The 20849-nt window shown below is 38.2% G+C and overlaps 2 protein-coding genes across 6 annotated transcripts in view; one reads left to right on the forward strand and one right to left on the reverse strand.

Moving 5' to 3' along the window:
- The window catches only part of LOC129739591 (glutamine-dependent NAD(+) synthetase), a 123362-nt gene that overhangs the window by 87627 nt on the left and 14886 nt on the right, over window positions 1-20849 (reverse strand). The gene's annotated exons all lie outside the window — the stretch shown is intronic.
- Window positions 1-20849, forward strand: part of LOC129739589 (cytosolic carboxypeptidase 2) — an 89408-nt gene that overhangs the window by 54006 nt on the left and 14553 nt on the right. For 2 of the 4 annotated variants that reach the window (XM_055731065.1, XM_055731063.1), the window contains 4 exons: window positions 621-1088; window positions 1257-1489; window positions 16162-16311; window positions 16378-16684. In XM_055731065.1, the coding sequence (XP_055587040.1) occupies window positions 621-1088; window positions 1257-1489; window positions 16162-16311; window positions 16378-16684 (1158 nt within the window). The remainder of the gene's footprint in view (window positions 1-620; window positions 1089-1256; window positions 1490-16161; window positions 16312-16377; window positions 16685-20849) is intronic. The other 2 variants (XM_055731064.1, XM_055731066.1) reach the window with 2 other exon arrangements.

Consider the following 20849-nt stretch of genomic DNA (forward strand, 5'->3'; position numbering starts at 1 on the left):
TGTCATCCACGTGTTATCTTCCACATGAGTAAAACCATCACACCTACATTCAGTTGAGGCAAAGGCCTCTAAAGAGTTTGATTTCATACTTCCAATTATATCAGCTCATCTTCACGTGTTGATGTTTTGGTCACTGGTTATTGTTGTTAAATGTTCATAGCTGTTGACCTCAAATGATTCTCTTTAAAGCAACGAATCTTTCTTTCTTGTATGCTCCCTACACATACACCGATATACTCATGCAAACATTCGCGAATAAACACATGCCACTTTCAATCTTTCAATTTAATAATGAAAAGGATAATTTCTCGAGAGATATTTTTCGGATGGGAACAGGATCGTCGTCCGAAGACGATGATGAAGACGATGAAAATGATGAAGACAAAAGTAACCGATTGAGCTGTGAGCCTGCTTCTAACAGAGAGAATGGTAGTGGCAAACGAAATAACAGTGACGCTTATGGTTGTAATGTTGCTCCTAGTACTAACAAGCGACGGTTTGTGCCGCGGGTGGATCTGCACGCTTTGTACGCTGCCCTTGACCGCTCCGATGACGAAAGTGAAGAAAATTCCGATTCGGACTCCGTCGCCAGTAATGACACTTGGTTTCCTCCTGAACAGGATAGCCGCTACAGCCCAGAGTTGGACCTGGAAGACGATTCGTTGTGGCGCTACCTTGGTCATAGCGATGGTTCCGATGGCGAAGACGAAAACGACGACGACGACGAATCTTTCGAGTACGCCGACGATGACGTCCAGTACGACGGCTTTCTCAAGTATTGGCCCAGTGAATATGACCAGAACCTTACGTACGAACAGATAAATGACGAATCGGAGATCTTCACCCAAGACCAGCTGAAGAAAATGGCTCTCGAACAGTCATCCAGATCTTCACTAACGCACACCAACGGCACTGTCTCGTCCCTTGATCCGGAAAATCCGGAGCAAAGCTCACAAGATTGCACGAGTGCCAGTAGCACCAATAACGGTGTTGAAGTTCCCAAAACTGCACCACAGGACTTCTACGCCAGTGATCCGGAGTCCGACAACGACTCCGAGGGTGAACAGAGCAAGCACGAGATTGACTCGGTACCTGCTTCCCCTTTCGTGACCTCCTCCTCCTCCAACAACAACAACAGCACACTCTCACCATCGCTAGAAACACACCTCCTGATGGGAGATGACCCCTCTTCCATCAGCAACAACAACACTCATCCTGCCATCAATGCCAATACTGCCAATTCTGCTCGTCCACAGTTTAGCCGGTCCACGGTTGGCGGTTCGAAGGCACAAACGACGGCCCACCCGAACGTATTCGATCCGGACGATTTGGTGTTCGAGTCGCGCTTCGAGAGCGGAAATCTGGGCCGGGCCATCAAGATCACGCCCACATACTACGAGTTGTACCTGCGGCCGGACATGTACACCAACCGGCACACCCAGTGGTTCTACTTCCGGGTGAAGAACACCAAGGCGAAGGTCGTGTACAGGTAAGTACTTCTTTTATAGTTTTTTTTTAACCAAACAGCCAACTGTTACTTATTGCTTAAAATATGGAAACAAGATTCCATATAGTTCGGTCAACAGTTTCAAACACTAATTGGCTTGATGTTCAATGTTGAGTAGACTGAATGAGTCAAAATTTTTACTCAAATGAGTGAGTCATTGATAGCGGGAGTTGATGAATACACGATAATGGTCATTTATCCTCAATCTTTCTAGTCATTCCTCCAACCCTCGCAAACAGGGTGGCCACTCAAAATCAATTTTTATTTCCCGCATTTTTCCCGTTTTTTCCCGCATGGTCTCACGAAATTCATGTTTTTTTTACAACAGAAAACCAAACAAAATTCCGAATATTCATTTTTGAAACCATATAAACGAAAATCGATTAAGGTTTCTTTTAGTGGTAGATGATCTTTAAATGTTTTTTGTTTCAGTTAGTTTACCAATTAACCTACAAATCATCGCAGGTTTTTTTAAATTTCTAAAACTATGTCACTCGATTCGAAAATGTTAAGCACTTCAGTGATGCTTGTCAACAAGTACTTCTAAATAAACACAGTTCTAAAAGTTTTTTTTTGCAATATCTGGATAGTGTGCAATCACATCGGGATTGAGGCACGATAAATACTGAGTGATGGGATAAGACAAGGAAGATCGTATAGCCATTTTATTCAAAAATATTTCTGCTATTTCTGAATACAAGGACATCCTTGTCGAAAACATGACCAGACTCTTTTGCTTTCTTAATTGCCGATTTAGTTGAGAATCCAATTTCCACGCTTCCAGGAGGTAAAAGATTTATTTCTGAGAGTTCAATTCCAATAAGTGTTTTTGGTTTTGTGTTTAGTCGTTCAAGCTTTACAACTTTCTCCATCAATGCTCTTACAAGCCCGGTTAAATCATCGAAGAGAAACGGAACCATCGGTGCTTCTGTCTGATAATCGCATAAAAAAGGACTCAACAGTAGAGGCGGCCGTAACAAAAAAAACTCAATTTTGGTCCCAGCAAATTATCATCTACAGCTTTAGCAACAATGTCGAATACCACCGGGAAATCGATGGAAAACTCCGTTTAAAATTAGGATGGTTTTCCTTAATCTTTTTCGCCTCTTGTTTTTTTACCTCGTCGACAAACCTTTTGAGATACGGTAGCATTTTGGCAGCACGTTCTGCAACGCGTTCATTTTCCACCCAGCGAACGTCACAAAATTTTAACGGAAATGTAGTTGAACCCGTTACTGCAGTATAATCTGCCCTTCTAAGTGGAATGTTTATGAACAGGCTATACAACGCCCTCAAAAATTCGTCCAAATTCCATTCACTTTTCCTCAGTCCCTCCTTGAACGAGTTATGAACAGTGTGAAGTCCACAGCTCCTAATGGGGAGAATACCGTACGCCGGATTAGAAGCAAGTTCTTGAACTTCGCTAGTTAGTTCCTTGAGCGTTTTCCAATTTACTGCTGGATCACTCGTTTCAGTAGATCAGGAACATAGTTTCACGCCATTCAGAAGGTCATTCGAGCGCGTCGACGATAAGAATGTAGAACCAATATACCTAGCTTCAACTAGGTTTGTGTTGTGATTCCATAAGCGCACACCAATATCCATTTGTTGCGCATAATCTTATTTAACGTTTCGTCAAACCCTAATGCGAACTCGCTGCAATTCTGTAGTAATTTGAAAATGTCATTCAAAAAATAGGGCATGTGTGGAATCAAATAGCTAATTTTTGTTCTTCCCATTTCTATTCTATTACCAATCTGGCTGTCCGGGAACATCCTTTTGTTGTTTATTGAAGCAAGTTCAAACTAATCGAAACCGATCCAGCTCGTCAGGAGGATTCGTTTCGACCTAGTAGGAATCGGTCGAAGTCAGTTTGAAAGAGACTGGTGATCAACTGTCAATCCATTTCCACTTGTTTCGACCTATTTCGACAAAACTTCATTGAACAGACTTTCATTGAGCCAAAAATTCCCGACTTTTCGAAAAAATTCCCGGCTTTTTCCCGCTTTTTTCCCGTTGGTTTTAAAATCCCGTCTTTTTCCCGAATGGGTGGCCACCCTGCAATTATGATTTGGATAACATAGAGTCCACTTTTAGTCCCATCGATTTATGTTGTTTCGAATCCTGTTCAAGCAACCAAAAGACGCGCCCTCAGAGACAACGCTCATCCACGATCTTCATCGTGACCCAACGGAAACACGATTGACACAAAATATGTCCAAAATGAGGAGAACAAAAACCGCATACAGCAATTCGTCTCTCTGTAGCGAGAACCGTAAAAAGATGACATAACTTTAGTCCCGCTACTTATGACTCATCCGTATCCTGCACCTGGTAGTTGTTTTTTTTGTAATAGTTTTCAATATTCGACATTCGAAAATCTGAAAATGTGTTTCATCATTTCTGGCACTAAAGTCTGCTTCATTTAATATTGGAACAAATTCTTTTGCTCATTGTGGCGCTCCTAGTGGACGGATTTGGAAACTTTTTTCACCCACGTGTCGGGAAATTCATTACCTTTCACCATGTATTTATGTCATAACACCAAACGATAGCATTTTGTAAACAACCGCCATGGAAGCCGAACATGATGGGCTTAGACGAAAGACAAGTGAAGCGACGCGAGTGTTTTCAACAGAGTTTTAAAGTGGATTTAAGCGTGTTCCAGTCGCGTTTAAATATCAATTTCTTGTTTAATCGATAAATGAAATGTTTCTCGTTGTTCTCATTGTGAAATTATAAAATAAAATATCGTGTGATCGGTGCAATTAAGTTTTTTTTTGATTATGTGTTTTTGCATTTTTGTTTTTCTCGGCAGACGCCACGTTTTATTTTGACATTTTATTGGAAAAAATGAAAAGAGATGGCGCTTATAAGAAAAAGTTCGTGTCATAGCTAGCGAAGGCTCTTCAGTGATCTCATGATGACGTGAATTGGTTCCGGAAAGTTTCACAAACATTCGTGGAAAAAGTGGCGCTAGCGTATTAAAATTATGTAAGTTCTATAGGGGATAGGCTATCCCCCGCTATTGGACTGATGATTTCTTCCAAACTGGATTTTGAAACACATCATGGATGTGTTGAACATCATAAGATAAGTATTCAGTTTTTTTTTATTACCATAATTATTTATTATCATAATTTGAGCTAAGTACTTTTCTGCAAAACTTTATGTGAAAGCAGAAAATCATTTGCAGTTGACCTAATAACTTTCGGTTCGGATCCTAACTAACAAAATGTAGAGCCTTTTTCAAAGTTCAACCACGTTCAACTGCTTAGTTAAGTTTTCGTTCAATTTGAATCGAGCAATCCTGTAGCATAGTTGCCAATTTTACAGGAAAGTATTCATACATCAAAAAGTTTTCATAAGAAGATCCAATTTTTATTTCTCACTTTAAACTATGGTCCGAGAAACTTAAACAAAGTGGTTATGCTGATTGGATACGAAAACTACCGAACATAGAATAACAAAATCTGATTGGAACTACAACAGTCTATTATTATAATAATGTTTTTGATGAAAACTCATAATTTTATTAGCACTGTGACGCAGATCGTTGGAGCGTAGAAAAGATATCGTGAAAAAAAAAAATAAAAAGTGAATGAGTTTTTTTTAGAAAAATAATTTAGAGACTCTAAGAAGAAATGCTATTTCCATTATTCAAATTTACCCAAATGACTTTTTTCAGCTCTCAGTGCTATTGCGCAGCAAATTAACAGTTTTATCTTAAGAAAAATTGATTGATCTAGAATTGATATAGAATCATTTACTTATTACCTTTTTTGTTTTATTCCTACTCTAGTTAATATGTAAAATCAAAATAGCAAGAACATTCTTCTCTCTGATAATCAAAAAATTTCATTTAATATTATCGGTGTCAATGTTCTTAGTTAGTTTGTGTTGGCAATTATTTAATCCATTGTTGTGAAATTGGACATTACCATTACATTTACATACAACGTTATTCACCTTTCTTGTTAAAAATTATAGTTTAAAAAAACATGTTTAATTGTATAACATTTTGTGCAATGCTGTTTATAGTAAGTGGAAGATAAAAAAATTAGAAGCTAGCTTTTGAACTTATTGAGTAATATTTTCGGTAGCTATACAGCTTTTTTATTATTATTGTGTACCTCCATGCAGGAACATTGTAAATGAATTGGTGTCAAGTGCAGTCGTTTTTTAATCTGCTTGTAGTTAGAGTTTTGTTTTTAAACGAACTAATAATATTCTTAACATTTGTGTCAAGTTCAGTAAAATAAAAAGTAACGAATTTTATCAACTATTTTTGACTTCATGGGGGCTATTCAGCTAGATGAACTAAATTGTTTCAAAATTGCTTTTATCACTTCAAAATTGCTTAAAAGAATATTCATTACTTTTTTTTTTTCGAATAAAAATGCAAATATTACGAATGAATACTACTTCATTTGTGTATGCAGTTTTGAAATTTTTTAGTTCAATCAGGGAAACTAGTTAGGAAAACATCAATTCAAAGGTTTAAATTGACAAACCGATAATTATTGTTACATGCAAATTGTTGAGTAAACGTTTCATTATTAGTCAATGATATTCACAGATATTCGAATGATTTAATCCATGCATAAGTCCCCCCCCCCCCCTTCATCATTTTTTTTGTAAATTATGGCTACCTCCCTGTCAGTGTTAGGTGTTTCAGTAGGAAACTTCAGGAGCATAGGAGGTGTAGGACAATCCATCACCCGCAATGCTGGCCTAGCATCTCCCAGGGTTAACCTTCTCCAAATTTTCTAACAATGTTCCAAAACCTCCTCACGTTTATGGGTGGGTCGTAGAGATCTCTGCATCTACCTGTAAGTAAACGTTGACTAACATACCTTCCCCCTTCCCTACACAGTCCGCAGGGTTCGGCCAGGGCACCTTCAACATTCTGTGGGGGCTGGTTTTCCATTTTAAGAGATTTTATAATCTGAGGCAACGAAATGGGAGACTTAGCTTCTATTGAAATTATAAGACATGCAGGAAGTGTACCACAATCTCGAAAGAGAAGATGTTGCAAATCCAACCGACTGTAATTTCATAAAACGGAGAGTTGTTGCGTAGCGCCAACCGAAGTTTTAGGCGACTGTTCCTGCGAATGCGAATGCGAATGCGAACCGCCATGGAAGCCGAACATCGAAGCTAGCTAAACAGCTTAAAATGCCCAGAAATACCGTATGGCGTGAAATCAAGCAGTACAAGGAAACATTGACGACGGCTCGGAAGCCGCATTCGAAGCGTCGGAGTGGAACTGTCGACCGGAAACTGCGTGGGAAAGTCATCAAGGCCGTCAAGAGGAATCCCAATCTTTCAGATCGCGATTTGGCCAATAAGTTCCAGGCCGCTCACAGTACGGTGCGACGAATTCGTCTCCGGGAAGGAATAAGGTCATTCCGAGCCAGCAAACAGCCAAATCGGACGCTGAAGCAGAACAATGTGGCCAGAATCTGTGCTCGAAAGCTGTACGATCAAGTGCTGACCAAGTTCGACGGATGTATTCTGATGGACGATGAGACCTACGTACGTGAAGGCGGACTTTGGGCAAATCCCAGGTCAAAAATTTTATTTGGCGACGGCTCGGGGGGATGTACCTGCAAAATTTAAGTTCGTGTTTGCGGATAAATTCGCCCGCAAGTACATGATTTGGCAGGGGATATGCAGTTGTGGACAGAAAACCAAAGTCTTTCTCACTGACAAGACAATGACATCAGAAGTCTACAAAAAAGAGTGCCTACAGAAACGGATTCTGCCGTTTATTCGTGCCCACGACCGTCCAGTAATGTTTTGGCCGGACCTCGCAAGCTGCCATTACAGCAGAACGGTTATGGAATGGTACGCAACGAACGGGGTCAGCGTAATACCGAAGGACCTCAACCCCCCAAACTGCCCCCAGTTCCGGCCGATAGAGAAATACTGGACAATCACGAAGCGGAGGCTTAAGGCAAAGGGAAAACTTGTTAGGAACATGACTCAAATGAAGAACTGGTGGAATCAAATCGCCAAAACGGTGGACGAAAAGGGTGTGCGCCGCCTAATGTGCCGTATTACGGGAAAAGTACGAGAATTTCTTCGAAACAGCAATGAATAATTTTTTTAATTTTTTTATATGATAGAGTAAAGAAAATGCTACATTTGTATGAAAAACAAATTATGAATTCGTTAATAAATGACTGAACTACACGCAATTGTTTGTTTTCCAATATTAAATGAAGCAGACTTTAATAAGTACCCATGCCAAATTTCAGCTAGGCCTTAAGACGGATGAGCCTATTAAGGATAAACACACAGAAATTTCTTTATTTAGAATTGAACAAACTTTTGCTCATATTGTGGCGCTCCTGATGCACGGATTTGAAAGGATTTTTTAGAAGTTATTCATAACGTCCTTTCAATATGTTTTTCAAAAGAAACAAATCGCTAAAGCTCGTTACTCCTTAATCTATAAATACTTTTCGAGAGTACTTATAATTCATAATTTAAATTTAAATTCATTGTGTTCATAGATAAGGACTTTTGGATTATTTTATTAAATCAATCGTTTTCAAAGCTGAATATTTTTTGAAGGAGAACAATAATTATTAGGTTTTGAATATATTTTTTTAAAGAAATTTGAATTGACATTTGAACAAAACGGTTCGACAAGTATCGATCAAAACATTGGTTGAAAGATTTGTAATTTACCGATCGATACCAATTTCTACCTGTCATTGAACAAGCCTGTTGCTAATTTTGAAGATTTGACCGATTTGACATTTCACTGTGGTGAGTTCACGTTCGCGTCCGAGTCCACAAGAACTGTAAACCGGGATTTATTGAGAAATACATGGGCAATCACTTGTCATAGACATCAATCAGATGAAGTCCTGGTAAAATAAGATAGCTCGAATTCAATAATGTTCCAATTCTATCTGAAGCAAGTTTTAAAATTTTTAAGAATAATTCGTTGACAAACTCTTTGAACGAGGAAATTCAGATAAGTAATCTTATCTCAAAAATCTTCTTTTTCATAAAAAAAAATTTTGACTCCAAGGTTAATTTTTAAATCAATTACTGGTTTTTGGTTAACTTTTCTAACGGTATTTAGAGGCAAAAACTTTATTTACAAAAAAAAAGCCATCTGCAGTTTTAAGAAATTCCTTCTGCTTTAAAAAAACACCAGTTGCATTGAGGTTGTTTATCAGTTTTGCAGCTTTCAACCTTTTGTTGGTTTATTTTTTCCTCCCAAAGATCAGATGATTTGGGGTGAGACCAGAGAAGAACCTAACATAAAGAATAGGAACCACAAAAAAGTCGGGCATGGAAAAAAATCACTAAAATGAAATTTGGAAAAAATGCACCATGCATAGAGATTAACCACACATAATGACGGTGGTAGGGACAAAATTTGCATCGATATTAATGTTTCCTCCTTTATCGGTTTCGTTCGTCTCGCTCATGATGCGCTCACCAAATGGTCGCCGATTGGCATGTTTAGTGCTCAAATATCCAGTGCCAAATTTTAATGGCTGAATAAAGGTTTTTTTGGGTTAAAAAAAACCAAGATTAACATCAACGTGTGAAACCAGATTATTTTTTTGCTACTGTTTTTTTTTTGTCAAGAAGAGTGGAACCGGTGCATCTTTCGTTGTTATCATTCTAGTATCATTTTATCATTTTTTTCTCTTTCGCATGTGAATAGTTTCTTGTTGCTGTTCTTTCGCGTTCGGAAGAAGATGTACCTGTTTATTTTTTCTCATTTTTGTAGGAACTCTTTGGCTCCGCATCGATAGGTACATTCTTGTGTTTAACAAAGCACATAACAATTAAAACTGTAATCTAAAAATTGTTGGATTTAAAACTTCTCTTAGTTTTATAAAAAACTCAGTGTAAAGAAAACATAGACCAACAGATTGGAAATCTTTTTTTAGTACATACCAGAAATTGCGTTACTGACCTAAGAACGCATGAATATGTAAACCTTCATATGTCGATAATCTTGCGGTGTGTGTTTTAGCCAAATTGAAAAACCAAACCGATCCGATCCAAGACCGAGAACCAACCATTAGTAAAATATGGTTGGAGCAGATTTCGCACTGCCAAAACATAATCTGCACACGGAAAAAGGCGCCCCGTTTTAAAAATAATCCTGTCCGATTACACACGGGGCGAGGAGGGTACAAACTCGTGTGATCTGTATTTTACGACCAATTGCCCCGCACCCATCTTGGGGGGAAATTTTCTTTTCCATTCCTTAAAAATCTTCCGTGCGGAAGCATAACTTTTCGAAATGTGTGGAAAAACATGAGCGAGAATCACAACAGCAGGAAAAAAAGTGGAAAACAACAAACTCGATTCACACTTGTCCGAAATGCGGAGGAACCCTTTGAACCATTTCGGGTTGTTGCAGTTTTTTTTCTTGTTCAAAAGGCGGCTTGGCCTAACAGAAGGCGAGGAGAGATAAGTTTTCCGATTCGTTTTAAAGTGGGGTTAAAGGAAAATTCAATCCACCCGACAAAACCGTTTGGGGACCATAAATATTTGTTTCCCAAATGACAGCTGGCTGCCGGTACCGAGTTGCGGTCGATGACCATCATCCTCGTACTCGTCTATCACTTTCTACACATATTCACAAAAAAAGAACGAATGAATAACAACCATCAAATCGGGGGATCGGGGAATGGCCACTTGTTGAGTGACTTTGACTTTAAGAGCGGTCGGATCTATTTTCGTTTTCGCACGTGTTTCCAGTTTATTAATTCTCTGACTGCGGCGGACGGTTGCTTTCGCCTTGTACATTTTGCTTAAACTGTGGTGGGTGAGCGAGGTGATTCTTCCTTGATCCAGTTGCCCATTAATCTGGATTTATTATTAGCGGTATTGGTGCTCAGTCTGACAGAAATTTGACAGCGCTAGCGAAGATTTGCAATCAACAGATGCTTATACCAAGGGAGGTTGATTTCCCAACAAACAGATCGAACTTGAATTGTTCGTTAAATTTAGAGTGAAAATTTTACACCATCTTTTGAATGGAAGATGAAAATTTGATTAAGATTGCTCCTTCATACTTAGAAACATAACACGAGTAGATGATCTGGTATCTTTAAAGAAAAATCAATTTATCACTCCTGAAATTCGTAGGTAAATCATTTCCAAGACATCAAATGATTCTTTTAAATTTAAATGTTTTTGAAAATTCGAAGAACAAGATAAACTAGTTTATCCGAACTTAAATGGCAAGGAAAATTACAGTCCTCTGAGAGCCGGAGGCCTGGAGGTTTTGGCCAACTTCCCAAGTAACCAAAAGTTCCATAAAACGGTCTCTCAAAAGCTTACTTAGCCCTTATTTGAAGCTGTATAGCATTCTACTAAACTTGAAATTTAAGTTCTTCCGGGTTCCATTGTTTACGTTTCAGTCTACTTTTATTCGACCATCCTCAAAAACTATATGTTTTATAATTAAATGTAGAACAACAAAAGAAACCCCGAAAAATTACATCCAGGGGTGATCTAAGCGATCGTGGACAACTTTTAAGTTCTTATCGATACTTTCAAGTTCCAAAATCAAAGCTGAGTTGTAAGCCCTCAACCAGCAGACCTCCAACAAAAAAGATGCCTCCCCCCCTTCATTTTTTTGTATTTTGTATTTTTTTTAATCTGTGTGCTGGAAGATTTGAATCAGGACCCTTAAGATCAGGACCCTTGGATTGCTCGTTTTGAAAACATCAATTTGAATTATATCAGACACTATCGGCTTTCGATTATTTTTAAGAGCCAAAGTACAAATTATATGGATAATTATTTAAACAGTGATGAACTGAACTAACACTGGGCACCGTTTACATCAACCTCAGATTCGTATCTTAGCTACAAAAAAGTTTCCGAATTTTTTGAAAATGAAGGCAATTATTTTGAAATCTTAATTTCAGCGTAGTAATTTCAACTTTTCTGCATGTAATCATGTATGTTGCTAGGTATATTTTGTATTGTTTTCTCTTGATGTGTGACGCGTGTGAGCGATTTTTGAATGAACCAGAAATGATTTTCGTGCGAACATTTTTCAGGATCTTTCACAGTGCACGCGACAAACGCGATGCGATTTACACTGAGAGAAAACTAAATCGATAGAAAGGAAAGGATATTTATATAAATCCATTTATAGGGAATTGGGAGAATAATTTTCAAGAGGTTATTCGTATTTAAATCCTTATAAAATAATTCTAAAGTGACATTCAATTTAAAATTTTAATAGCGTCATAAAACCATCCACGTTTTTTAATTATCTCTGAATTCCCAAACCGGAGTTTTATCAATATCAGCGCCGGCGACTTTCACTGACGTCAAATCATGTTGACCAGACATCTATCAAACATTTTCCAAGTGTCGGCACCAGTACAACAAAAAGGGTTGCCGATTGCCGAGGTGATCGGCGACGCGCGAAAAATCTTGATTTCAAATGCATCGATAATATAAACAGCTAACTAGAATAATAAAATAAGTTTATATTGCCGATGCAGTTCAAATCAACGTCACGTCACGTCGCAGAATAAACACCAAAGATTTTAATTCAAAAGCATTTTAAGGTAAGATAAATTTATTGTAGAGACATATTTATCATTCAATTTTATCGTTATGTTACAGATTGCACAAGTAAAATTTACCTTTTTCTAGATATAAAAAAGAAAATTTCAATTACTTTTCTCATAAGTGAATGAAAAAAGTTAAAATCAACTTTTAAAGAGGGTTGCAAAAAATCCCTTCAGTAGTAAGTGAAATTTATTACAACTTACTTAACTTAAGGTTCCGGCACCGTTTGTCCAGTGCATAAAGCCTCCTAAAAAGACCTCCACTGTTGACGATCCGGAGCCAATGGAGATCTTTCAATTAATTACAAGTTCGAAATTAAAAACATAATTAGATTGGTGTGTTTTGTTTTCGAAAAAAAACTGATTTTCACTACCAACAAAATAAAATATTTTCACGAAAAAAAATTGGTTTTACTTCATTTTTCTACGTTACGATAGTTGTACTGGATATTTTTCGATGCAAATAAAACCTCTGAGCTTTTAAAGTGATATATTTGGTATGACCTTTTTTTAACCTAAAAGCTTAACATTTGTGTGCTGTAAACTCATCCTACAATGTTCTGTGCTCTAGAGTGTCCTACCCGGGATTTCCCGACTCCCGGGAAACGCTTAAAAAATCCCGGGAATTCCCGAAGCCAATATAAAGTGCTAAATTACTACAAATTTACGAGATTGGAATTGGATCGGAAAAATGAATCAGGTTGATCGAGGAAAATGATAGTTCTAACTTCGTGGTTTAGTCTTAAATATTATTATTTCTTGAATCTGGTTAACACATTGAATTTTGATGAAAAGTGTTTTTCCAACTGAAAACTTAGTGTAAAAGGATAAAACGACAAAGAATTTATAAAAAAAAATAATTCCAATAATGAAACGCCACGGAAAGAATCTGAATGTTCTATTTTGCACACTCATCATTTAGAACTTCTGTTTCGGATACTGTTGACAGTAGCAAAATCATCAGCAAAGAAATGACATATTGTGAAACAAATGAATGGTTAACTGAAAATTTACTATATTTGATGAATAACCTGAAGTCTAGCTGATCATCTTCTATCAATAGTGAAAAATCTTTCTCAATTATTCTAATTTTTTGCAGCTAGAATCAGACCAGTTTGTCGGTTAAAAACTATGTTTTTGGGTCATGGATTTGTGTATTGAATTTTTGAGGCATTAAAGATGTTCGAAATGATTTGCAATACTTCTACCTTAAATTTAAAAATACCGTATCGATAAGGATTCGTACGCAGAAAATGGTTAAGATCTTCATGTTGAAATCTTCATTTTCAATTTTCCCGGGATTCCGGGAATTCCCGGAAAAAAGGATCGTCAGATTTTCCGATTCCCGGGAACGCTAAAGTGGCCGGGAAATGAACACTTTAGTGCTCAGCAGTTGAGTGTTTTCTTTGGTTACGGTTGTAATGATGCCACTGGATGCCACCAATTTTTAAGGGGTTTTCATTGTGAATCCAAGCAACTGACTTTAATCTGGCAGTCGCGTACCTTTTCCAGTCGAAAATCATGATTATGGTAATCTAAGATAAAAGGCAATGAAAAATAGCCATTTTTACAGCTAGTCCTCCAATATTTAAATTTGGTATTGTTGAAATATAAAGCTAGCATGTCTGAGGTTTTTGAAAAGTTCTATCGATGAAATCAAAAGTTACACTAGGTACAATATTTCAGGCATGAACCTAGAAATGCGATTTCTATAGAATTTTGGACGAATGTTTCCATAGGAAAATCTTATTTTATTTATTTAATTTTTTTTCTTTATTGCTTTTTCTAGACATTTTTTGATTGATTTGTAGATGATATTGTTCTCATGAATCGTCCAAAATTCTATAGAAATCGCATTTTTAGGTGCATGCCTAAAATATTGTACCTCGCGTAACTTGTCATTCTATCGATAGAACTTTTCAAAAACCTCAGACATGCTAGCTTTATATTTCAACAATCACTCTGCAAAATTTCAATAGAAAGCGTAGCATAGTTTCTGAGATACCGCAGTTTAAATGTTAAAAGTCTAAAAAGTCCGATTTCGACAGAATTACTGTATCTCAGACCACACAAACTTTAGAATGCTCATATTTTGTGATATAATAGTGTGATAGTTGATCTATCTAACGCATAAAAATTTATCAAAAAACAACATCAGAGTAAAAAGTTATGGAAGTTCAAAGTCGAAGTGACAGTGCGCGTGCTTCCAATTTCTATACAATTATGAACGGTACTATATCTCAGCTCTTTAAAAAAAAATGTTAGCAAAATCGGAACGGATGCAAACTTTTTGGTTGATCTCGACGGACACACCATTACTGTACTTCCAAACCGAGGAAATTATGAGCCACGTCGGCATAGAGGAATAAATTGCTTCATTTGCTTCCAGTTTTAAGAATTCACTCTCGATGCCAGCCGATAGTGGCGATGTTGTTACATATACTGTACCTACCCTCGCAGAGAAGATAAAGACAACGAGTCGGAAGAATCGGAATCATAAGATTGAGGCATATGGTATTTAGTCTGTTGTATATGATTGTAATTTATGGAAAAACTGTGGATAAAATATGATGATACAAATATTTTTGTTTAACATGAGCTTCTAGTTTCGACTTAACAATTGATGTACTATTTGAAACATTTTACATAAAAGCATCATTTCTTTGGTCGCAGCTTTAATATTACAATTTTATAGGATTTGAAAAATTCTTGAAGGTACTAAATTAAACTTTTGCGAACATTCAATTTTTTGGTCGACCTCAATTATTCTTATTGAACCTTTATAAACATTTTGTCTTTACCTAATTGCCGGCCACAGTAATAAAATAAACTAATGTCAATTTTTATGAAATACATTTTCCATACTGACAAAAATTATAAATACTTTTGAAAAAGTTTGGATGGAAATAATGTGGATAGTTTTTATGTATATTTTTGACCCAACTAACGTAGAAGTTCTTTATAGTACCTCAAAAAACCACAAAGTTCGTAAAAAATTCACCAGTAAGCAAAGTGCATAAAAGTTTCAAAATGGTGCCGTATGGAACTTGGAAGCTGAATAATGGTTCATTGAAAAGCACATGGACTTCCGTTTTTTGAAAGGCACTTAAAACGTACATTAATGTTAAAATCACTTGTTATGGTCTTTTAAAGTTCGTATAGAGTTGGGAAATATGTCCAAGCGTGAACATTAGACTGCCCCAAATTTGTATGGGAAATTTCAAACCAATTTCTTTTGAAAACGGTTTTTCTTAAAGCTCTCTTCTCTTCTTTTTAGACTTCAAAAATGGGTTACTTTTTTCAGGGTGATATTCATCACTGTTAATACTGCGTCAAAATGTTCGAAGCAGTGTCTCTCATTAATAGTGATGAATATCACCCTTAAAAAGGATAGCTATTTTTTGAAGCTTAATAACTTTTTTTTATCTTAACTCGAATCGAAATGCAGTCTTCGGATGAAATATTTTTCATAGTTTAGGCTTTAAGAAAAACCGTTTTCAAAAGAAATCGGCCGAAAGGGACCAAAGTTATTCATGAAAAACTGAATTTTCATGTTCCTCCCGAACAAAATGTCTCAAAATCCCATTCAAATTTAAGGTTCGTTGAGCGACCCCTTCCCGTGATCCGATCTGGCCCAAATTTGGCATGAGACCTTGTACTTCGCCTAGAATCAATTTAAGCCTGAAGCACATAACTTTTTCTTTTGGGGCACTCTTTTGAACATGTCTTCAATTCTCTCGAATACCTTTTACTCAGCCAAATGTGAACTTTGGGTTCTACTTTAAACCCTAGAAACAACAAAACATAAATGGTTCAATTGGATCTGGGGTAACCGAACATCCTTCGGCGGCCTAGTGATCCATTCTACCAGACATTTTTCGGCCGATTGTCCAGAAGGGTACGGATAGAACATACACATAGTAGTTATGCGCTTTCAATCTTAATCGGTAATGTAGATTTGAGTTAGGAGTCTCAAATTATTGGTTTTATGGCTATTGATCACAATTCACGAAAATGTCTTTAAATTGTAAACCAATTCAACCAGCTCTTCTAATGTAATTCACCTCTGCCCAGGTTTTCCATCATCAACCTGACGAAACCGGATAGTCTGTACAAGGAGGGCATGCGTCCGCTGATGTACTCGACGCTGGATGCCGAGTATCGACAGATTGGGTGGCAGCGCTGCGGCGAGAATATCGCCTACTTCCGGAACGATGACAATGGGTAAGTGTGCTGCTAATCGGCTCCGCTCGATCGACGAGAGTGAAGAACAATCCTACATCGCTACAGGTTCAACTTCAGCAACTACCATCATCGGCCAACGCTCGGCGACGACGATGACGAGGAGTACGTCGGCAACAGTACCTTTACCCTGTCGTTCAACATTGAGTTCCGGTACGATGGCGATACGGTGTTCTTTGCCCACAGCTACCCTTATACGTACTCGGACCTGCAGGACTATCTGATGAACATCCAGCGCAATCCGGTCAAGTCCAAATTCTGCAAGCTGCGGCTGTTGTGCCGCTCCCTGGCCGGGAACAACGTCTATTATCTCACCGTGACGGCACCGTCGACGCACGAAGATGACAATCAGAAGGTTGGTATCCACTAGCACTAGCTCGGCACGTTAAAAGGACACATTTCGTCCAATTAGTAAACATAAAACCAAATCATATTTTCATCTGCTCTAGAAGCGACGAAATTAGCTCTGTAATTACAGAGGAGCGCTAATTAAAATTAATAAACTCGCGTCCAGCTGCTACAATTTGTAGCTCTTTTCAGCAGCCATCGCCCGTGTCGTGGAAAAATAAATTTCGGGTGGGACTTTTGCGGTTCCAGTCGATTCAGCATCATCATCATCGTCAAACGATCACGTTTAGCAATTCAGAGGCGGGCCAATATTTGTCGCCGGCGAAAAACAACAACAGCTGTTACCGAAACGGTCAAACAATTTCTATTTTCAAATCCTCCTCGGTCTAGGAAGAAACGACAGGAAGTGCAGCGCGGATTTGTTTACTCGGGTCGGGTGGGGCGAGGGGTTTCGATTCGTTCGAAGCCAACAAGCGATAGATAAATCTCATCCGGTACGAAAACGTGACGTGACGCAAAAGTGTCACGTTTTTCTGTGCTCTCTATTTGGGGAATTTGCAATCAGCGAGCCACGATAACTAGTACCTAGTAGCAGCAAAGGCAGATTCTTCCTTGATTCGATTTTATTGTCTTCCGATGATCCGAAACGATTTCAGCCCAAGGTGAGGAATGTGACATTTGACAGTCAAATTGGTTGGTAAATCAGCTGGCTGAATCGTCGGAATTGTCTTGTGACAGCATAGCCCAGGTTGTTGGTGGTATTTTTAGGGGTTTGAGAAATGATGTAATGTTATTTTTATCGAATGATGAATCATATGATTACTGTTTGACGATGTAACTAAAATAGAATGTGTTCCTTTTGATTTAAGACGACCTTTTTTGTATCTTTAAGCAAATGCTATCATTCGGCTGTATGCACATTTAAGAACACTTCCCCCTATGGAAAACAGTAACAGGATTGTCGAAAAGATCAAAAGAGTTTTGGCCAGTGATAGGTATATCCCTGCAGGCGTTTCTACTTAAACCCGGCCTTGAGTAGAAGTCGTCCAACCTGACTCAGAAGGTAATGTTACAGAGAAGAGGACGCAGACAGTGGTCGGAAAATCGCTCAAGAAAAGCAATCAGGAATGGTTTCTAGCTAGAATGATGCTACCTCCGAGTGCTGTGATACGCACGTGGTAAAAGTACCCATTGAATATATGTCGAAAATCAGCACTAACTTGATACAACAAAATATACCATGCCCCACCGGAGGCTACCGTTGCTATTCGTCACGTGGCTAATCGACGGTGATCGACATACTTGGTGATACATTTTGAACGTCGCTCCCTCAATCATTCCCGAACGTCTATCCTCGCATCATTGTTGATAATGCTCGTTATTGATAGACGATCATTAATGTTTCAAAAGGAAAAATCTGAATAAATACCAGGACTACATGTTCAAAAAAGCTGTAGCACATGCTGGACAGTTCATTGCGGTTACCTAGTCATGATTTTGTCCTTCTAGGCAAAACGAAAAATAAAAAATCATCTGATAGCCTACATAGATCGCTCAGAACTGATACATATCAGTTATGATCCTAAAGGTTGAAAGTCCTTAGGGGAAGGTAATCAGCATCGAGACGTTCGTTGCTGATAGTCTGCGTCCTTTTTTACCTCATCATGTATCGCAAAAGTGTTTCAAATACAGAAGCGTCGTTGTCATGCATGATTGTTTGTATGATTTGGTTGAAGAAGGAAAATTTGACTGCTTTGATTTTTTGGCTCTGAATGTAGTCAAGCATGGCTCAGTGAAAATGATTGATTTTCGGAAGCATGGACGCAGAAGCGAATCCAGAGGTGGTATACCTGCGGGGTGAATGCTAACTTTATGGTGAACAGTTTGCTTCCCGGAAAATTTCAGCCAGTAGATGCCAAGGGGAAGCCTCGTTTATAGACGCTTTTAAACCTGAAACTTGAAGAACGCCTTCAACAGCGTCAGTCGCTCATCCTGATGAGGATTCCGGTTGATTTACATATGTAAAATGTTGAAAACTATTTATTTTATTTACACAGTATTCCGTCTCACGACATAACTTGACAAACATAATTCCTAAAATTCACTCGGTCCATGGCAACCGTTCTCCAATTTCTCGGACACCCCACGTTCGTCAGATCACGCTCCACTTGGTCTAATCACCTCGCTCCCCAGCAAACATTTAAGGAGGTATATCGCAGGAACAACTGAATTATTCAAACAATTATACCAGATGAAAAGATTGTATTACACTTACCAAAATAGCATATAGTTACAAAAGTTGAGGCAATATATCTACAATGACAAGCCCCACAAAACGTAAAATAAACGATTTTAAGTAATTTGAGTAAAACGAATAAAAATTTCGCCTACCGAGATTTGAACTCCAGTTCTCTGAGTTCGCAGTCCGGTATCTTACCACGATGCCAACTCATCAGTTGATATGATCCTCGCTATAGCTCTGTAGGTGAGATTTTTTTTACGAACCGGTCATAGGAAGAAAGGAAGAGATCGGATAGAGATTCAATCGATGGACCTCCCATTTATCGTAAATCAGTTCACTCAAATCGTAAATGTCGAATTAGCATATTCCCAACTTTTTGAAGACATATTTACGAATTGACTAAACTGCTATCCGACTCAGCTATTTTTGGGCAAAGCTTGTCGTAAATGAACGATAGACAATCACTCAATACCAACTTGTTTAAGATGGTTATTGAAAATGTCTTACTTAATATTCGATTTGGATTACCATTTCTATTACGATTTCATGTTAGCTGGGTCATTGCGCCCCCGCTCGTCTTGTTCCTACCGGATTCGTAGCGAACACCTGTTTCGCAGGACAGTTGTCCGTTGTCCTGCCCAGCGTATCCGGCCAGCCGGTTGCAAACTATATACATAATTCCATAATCGCCAACTACCGTTTATGACCATTGGGGAGTGAAGACACTAGAGATTTCAGAGCGTATTCGCGATAGTAACATGCTTGGCACTGCTTCTAAGCTAGGACTGATCACAAGAGGAATTCAGCGCAAACAGTTATCATTACAGCTATAGGTGAACCGGCGGATATAGGGTTCGAACGCGCAATTAACTCAATATCTGGTTATCATAAGCTTGAATTTTTCCTAAAAGTAACTAACAAGAAAAATCCGGGCCAGTTTATAGAAAAAAACCTGGTTAAATCCGGGAATTTGATTTCAAAATCCGAGCAATATTCAGAGAAAATTGCGCAAAATCCAAGAATTTATAAATAAAAGTCAAGAATCAATTTTTTTTTTATCGAAATTTATAAGCAAATTTGAAATCGTATTTTAGGCTTGCTAAAAATCGTTTTATTTAAATTTTAGTTTTTTGATGGTTTTGACAAATTAAGTTTATACAGGCAAAATCCAGGCTTTTTCAACCAAATTGGACGGACGGACATTTCTCAATTTTTACTTCAAATATCCGGGCAAGTCCTAGTTAAACCAGGTAATCTGGCAAAATAAGGTTACCAGTTAAATCGACGACCCGTTTTGCTTCACCTTCTCTGTAGTGGACATTGGAAGGAAAATTTCACCGCCTTGATACATTCTCGGAGTTGGTGAATGATAAAGTCTTTGGCAGAAATCATTCGAGTCGTAGCGTGAAAGAAGTCTCGAGCATGTTCTATGAAAACAGACGTGACGGAAGTCCAGGATAAGCTACACTGGATGTTGGACGTAGGTGCAGGGGTCTTCGTTCCTAACTACTTCCGTTGTAACGTATTAGAGCGAGTATGGACTCCCAGCTTCCAAGAAAAGTTTCATCACAATTACGGGTGAGATCAGCGGTCAGTCGCCTCATATGAACTTAAGGTCCTACCATGAGTCGACCCTGTGAATTCTTGAACCGAGATTAGCTAACTGGGAAAAGTGTGGTCGCTCATCGTACTTTGGAACACAATTCGTGAAAAAATGTTTCCACCTGGGTGAAAAACTAATGACAACGGAAGGGTTGGCTCAGAGATGTGTTGGAGTTGGTGTTGGTAACTAATCGTGCCATCCAAACAATCTGAGCTCATGCATGGTAACCGGCGTTTTTGGTTCATGACGGCGTCGGTTGACCTGCGCTGACACAATCTAGCTGGCTATGCCTCTACGCTCTGGTAGCTCCACTTATTCACCGCAAGT

This window comes from Uranotaenia lowii, chromosome 1 (assembly GCF_029784155.1).
Source record: "Uranotaenia lowii strain MFRU-FL chromosome 1, ASM2978415v1, whole genome shotgun sequence".
NCBI classification, from domain to species: domain Eukaryota; kingdom Metazoa; phylum Arthropoda; class Insecta; order Diptera; family Culicidae; genus Uranotaenia; species Uranotaenia lowii.